The 4,833-nt window shown below is 40.4% G+C and overlaps 1 protein-coding gene across 11 annotated transcripts in view; it reads right to left on the bottom strand.

Moving 5' to 3' along the window:
* SYNE2 (spectrin repeat containing nuclear envelope protein 2) overlaps positions 1-4,833 on the bottom strand; it is a 405,273-nt gene that overhangs the window by 277,986 nt on the left and 122,454 nt on the right. For all 11 annotated transcript variants that reach the window (XM_017533965.2, XM_017533967.2, XM_017533970.2 and 8 more), the window contains one exon: positions 2,912-3,049. In XM_017533965.2, the coding sequence (XP_017389454.1) occupies positions 2,912-3,049 (138 nt within the window). The remainder of the gene's footprint in view (positions 1-2,911; positions 3,050-4,833) is intronic.

The following is a 4,833-nucleotide window of genomic DNA, read 5'->3' as shown; positions in this document are numbered from 1 at the left end:
TTGGTAGAGACGGGGTTTCACCGTGTTGACCAGGATGGTCTCGATCTCTTGACCTCGTGATCCACCCGCCTCGGCCTCCCAAAGTGCTGGGATTACAGGCTTGAGCCACCGCGCCTGGCTAAAATGGAATTCTTAAAAAAATGCATGATCCAAAACGAGGCAAGAAAGGAGGAAAGAGGGGCTGGGCACAGTGGCTCACGCTTGTAATCTCAGCACTTTGGGAGGTCGAGGGAGGCAGATCACTTGAGGTCAGGAGTTTGAGACCAGCCTGGCCAACACGGTGAAACCCCATCACTACTAAAAATACAAAAATTAGCTAGGCGTGGTGGTGGATGCCTGTAATCCCAGCTACTTGGGAGACTGAGGTGGCAGAATCACTTGAACCCAAAAGGTAGAGGTTGCAGTGAGCTGACATCATGCCACTGCACTCCAGCCTGGGAGACAGAGACTCCATCTCAAAAAAAAAGAAGAAAAGAAAAGAAAAGAAAAGAAAAGAAAAGAAAAGAGAAGAGAAGAGAAGAGAAGAGAAGAGAAGAGAAGAGAAGAGAAGAGAAGAGAAGAGAAGAGAAAAGAGAAAAGAAGAAAAGAAAGAAAAAGAAAGAAAGAAAGAAAAGAAAGAAAAGAAAGAAAGAAAGGGAAGGAAGGAAGGAAGGAAGGAAGGAAGGAAGGAAGGAAGGAAGGAAGGAAGGAAGGAAGGAAGGAAGGGGAATAGAAAAAGCAGAGAGAATAAACAAAACAAAGAGTTAAATGATATACCTGAACTGAACTCTATCAACAATTGCATTAAATGGACTAAGCACTCCAATTAAAAGAGAGGGATAGGCTAGACACGGTGGCTCATGCCTGTAATCCCAACACTTTAGGAGGCCAAAAGTTCTAATTCAGGAGCATTGCTTGAGGCCAGGACTTCAAGACCTGCCTGGGCAACATGGCAAAACCCCATCTCTACAAAAAAATTAAAACTTAGCCAGGCATGATGGCACACACCTGTAGTCCCAGCTACTCGGGAGGTGGGGCAGGAGAATGGCTTGAGCCTAGGAGGGCAAGGATACAGTAAGCCATGATTGTACTGCTACACTCACTCTAGCCTGGACAAAAGAGTAAGACCCAATCTCCAAAAAAAAAAAAAGACAAGGATTGGCATGGCAGATAAGAAAGTAAGATATAACTGTGTCATTTACAAGAGATACACTTTGAATATAAAGACTCTAAATAAATTTAAAGTAAATGAAGGAAAAAGACATGCTAAACAGTCAGCATACAAGACTGGAATGACTATACTGGTACAACATTAAGTATAATATTAACAGATGTCAAGAAAAACAATATTATTAAAGATAAGCAGGAATATTTCATAATAGTAGAAGTCCTCAGGAAGACAAAGTAATCATAAGCATGTACACACAATGACAATATTTTAAAATACATGAAGCACAATTTGACAGCATTGAAGAGAGACTCCCACAGACTTTAATACTCTTCTTTGATCGATATACAATAGAATTGGACAAAATGTCAATCAAGGCACAGATAATCTGAACAACCACTTTGTATTAATTAATATTTGTAATTTAGAAGCAACATAACTGCCATCAACAGATTAATCGATAAAGAAAACGTGGTAAATATACATAATGGAGTACTATTCAGCCATAAAAAAAATGAGATTCTGTCATTTGCAACAACGTGGATGGAACTAGAAGTCATTATGCTAAGTGAAATAAGCTAGGCACAGAAAGACAAATATCACGCGTTCATACTTATTTGTAAGTAATCTAAAAACCAAAACAGTTTAACTTATGGAGACAGAGAAGGATGGCTACCAGAGGCTGGGAAGGGCAGTAAGGGAGTAGGGGGGAAATGGAGATGGTTAATGGGTACAAAAAAATAGAACAAATAAGACCTACTATTTGATAGCACAACAGGGTGACTATAGTCAATAATAACTTAATTGTACATTTTTAAATAACTTGAAGCATGTAACTGGATTGTTCGTACCTCAAAGGATAAATGCTTGAAAGGATGGATACCCCATTCTCCAAGATATGCTTATTACACATTGCATGCCTGTATCAAAATATCTCATGTACCCCGTAAATATATATACCTACTATGTACCCTTAAAAATTTAAATTGAATTTTTAAAACATTTAACATTTGTAGAATGTTATACCATGTCAATACACTGAAAAGGCTTAAAATCATACAGATATATTCAGATACACAAGCATGAATTCATCCTTACACACTCTGTGGGTTTGTTCCTACTTCTCTCAAGCATCTTCTGATACTGATGCATGGTAGTAGAGAAGAAGCCACAGATCAAACAAAATATAGATAACCTACTGTGGCGAACAAAGAATTGATAGCAAATATATCAAACTTGGATAAGCCTGTGTTTTCTCTATGCAGAACACAAAAAATCCTACTTAACATGACCACTATCCAAATGATGCCATGGAGAAAATATAAAAACACTATCCTGTTTTCTGATGAAGCATCTACCCTGTGTTTTACAGAATTTCCCATGGACATTTAAAGTAAAACCCTCATTGAACAAAACAAAGCTGCTCTTTGAAATTTTTTTTTTTTTTTTTTTTTTGGTGAGTCGTAGTCTCCTTCTGTCGCCCAGGCCCGGAGTGCAGTGGTGCGATCTCGGGTCACTGCAACCTCCATCTCCTGTGTTCAAGTGATTCTCATGCCTAGCCTCCAAAGTAGTTGGGATTACAGGCACCCACCACCACCCCTGACTAATTCCTATATTTTCAGTAGAGACGGGGTTTCACCAGGTTGGTCTCAAACTCCTGACCTCAAGTGATCCACCCGTCTTGGTCTCCCAAAATGCTGAAATTATAGGTGTGAGCCACGTTTTCAGGCTGCAATTGTTCTTCTAATCAACATAAACAGTCACCTGGTGATTGAGGCCATCCCAGGCTTCTTCCAACTGTAACTGATCCTTATCCAGCTCATCCCGATTCCTTTTTATCGACAGGACATCCAAAAAGGACTTTTTTTCTTCATTGAATGACTCCATAAAGGACAGCAGGCTCTACAATCAGAAGAGTAGTTTAAAGACTGAAAATGTTTAATTCCATTTATATAATATAATCTGTTACTTTGAGGTCTATAGCTTTGGTTATATTCAAGTTTTTACTTAAAGGTAAAATCCCCTGAATCCAGTATCCTCCCTCTGCTCTGGTTTCCTTCTTCAGTGCACTGTGATAACTGGGCGCCAGCATAATATCAAAGGTCTCACTCTGTGCTTTGTGTCAGTATTGTTGGATTTCTATTGGAATGGAGAAGCAAAGTCACAGGGCTACAGAACAGATCATGATGCCACATGGAAAATATGAGTTTGTTTGTCCTCCCTAAATATGTGCTCACAGCAAAATGAGAATGAATGAATGCGAACATTGTATGACAGTAGTCGTGTGTAAGTGATTTTCAAAGTGTTCATGATTAACTGAGCTTCAGCTTATTCTTCCCCATTCATTTTACATAAACTTTGAAAAACACTTTGTCTGCCTTCACATATTTAATAAGTAAAGCTTTTTCTTGATTCACAATTGTGTGAAATATGGGTGTTTAAGAGTTATCAATTGGCCAGACGCTGTGGCTCACGACTGTAATTCTAGCAATTTGGGAGGCTAAGGCAGGTACATCACTTGAGCCCAGGAGTTCAAAACTAACCTGGGCAACATGGCAAAACCCAGATCTATAAAAAATTAGCCAAGCATCGTGGCATACACCTGTAGTCCCAGCTACTCAAGAGGCTGAGCTTAAAGGATGGCTTAAGCCTGGAAGGCAGAGGTTGCAGTGAGCCATGATCGGGCCACTGCACTATAGCCTGGGTGACAGAGAGAGATCCTGTCTCAGGGGGAAAAAAAGAGTTATCAATTACATAGGTTTTTTTTTTGTTTGTTTGTTTGTTTTTTTGAGACGGGGTCTGGCTCCATCGTCCAGGCTGAAGTTCAGTAGTGTGATCTTGGCTGACTGCAACCTCTGCCTCCTGGGCTGAAGAGATCCTCCCATCTTAGCCTCCCAAGCAGCTGGCACTACAGATCAGTAAGCACCACCACATCTGGCTAATTTTTTTGTATTTTTTGTAGAGACAGGGTTTCACCATGTTGTCCGGGCTGCCTCATCTCCCAAAGTGTTGAGATTACAGGCATGAGCCACCACAGCTACCCAGCTCTGTGGCTGTAGTGTGAAAGTAGCCACTGACATACTTAAATGGGTGTGGCTCTGTTCCAGTAACATTTTATTTACAAAATGGGCCAACCCCTGCGCTAGAACCATGCTGCTGAAAGTACTGCAAGGATCAGCATTAACGTTTTAAAATGTCACTTAAAACATTATCCAGAATTATTGACAGCATTTTAAATTAAATGTTATGAGAAAGTCAAAGGACTACTTAATACTTTCTGATAATTAATAACTTCATAAAGCCTTCTATTTAAGAAACCTGAATCTCTAATACATGATTAAATAAAAGACATATGTGAAAACAATGCACTTTCAGTAAATGATAAGCATTTTGTCAAGAAAAAAAAGTCTTCGGCCTGGCTCAGTGGCTCATGCCTGTAATCCCAGCACTACGAGGGGGCCGAGGTGGGTGGAACATGAGGTCAGGAGTTTGAGATCAGCCTGACCAACATGGTAAAACCCTGTCTCTACTAAAAATACAAAAATTAGCCAGATGTGCTGGTGCATGCCTGTAATCCCAGTTACTTAGGAGGCTGAGGCAGGAGAATCGATTGAAACCAGGAGGCGGAGCTTGCAGTGAGCCGAGATCACCCCACTGCACTCCAGTCTGGGTGACAGCTAGACTCC

This window comes from Cebus imitator, unplaced genomic scaffold, assembly GCF_001604975.1.
Source record: "Cebus imitator isolate Cc_AM_T3 unplaced genomic scaffold, Cebus_imitator-1.0 Scaffold83, whole genome shotgun sequence".
NCBI lineage: Eukaryota > Metazoa > Chordata > Mammalia > Primates > Cebidae > Cebus > Cebus imitator.
This window is presented reverse-complemented; position numbering and strand designations above follow the sequence as displayed.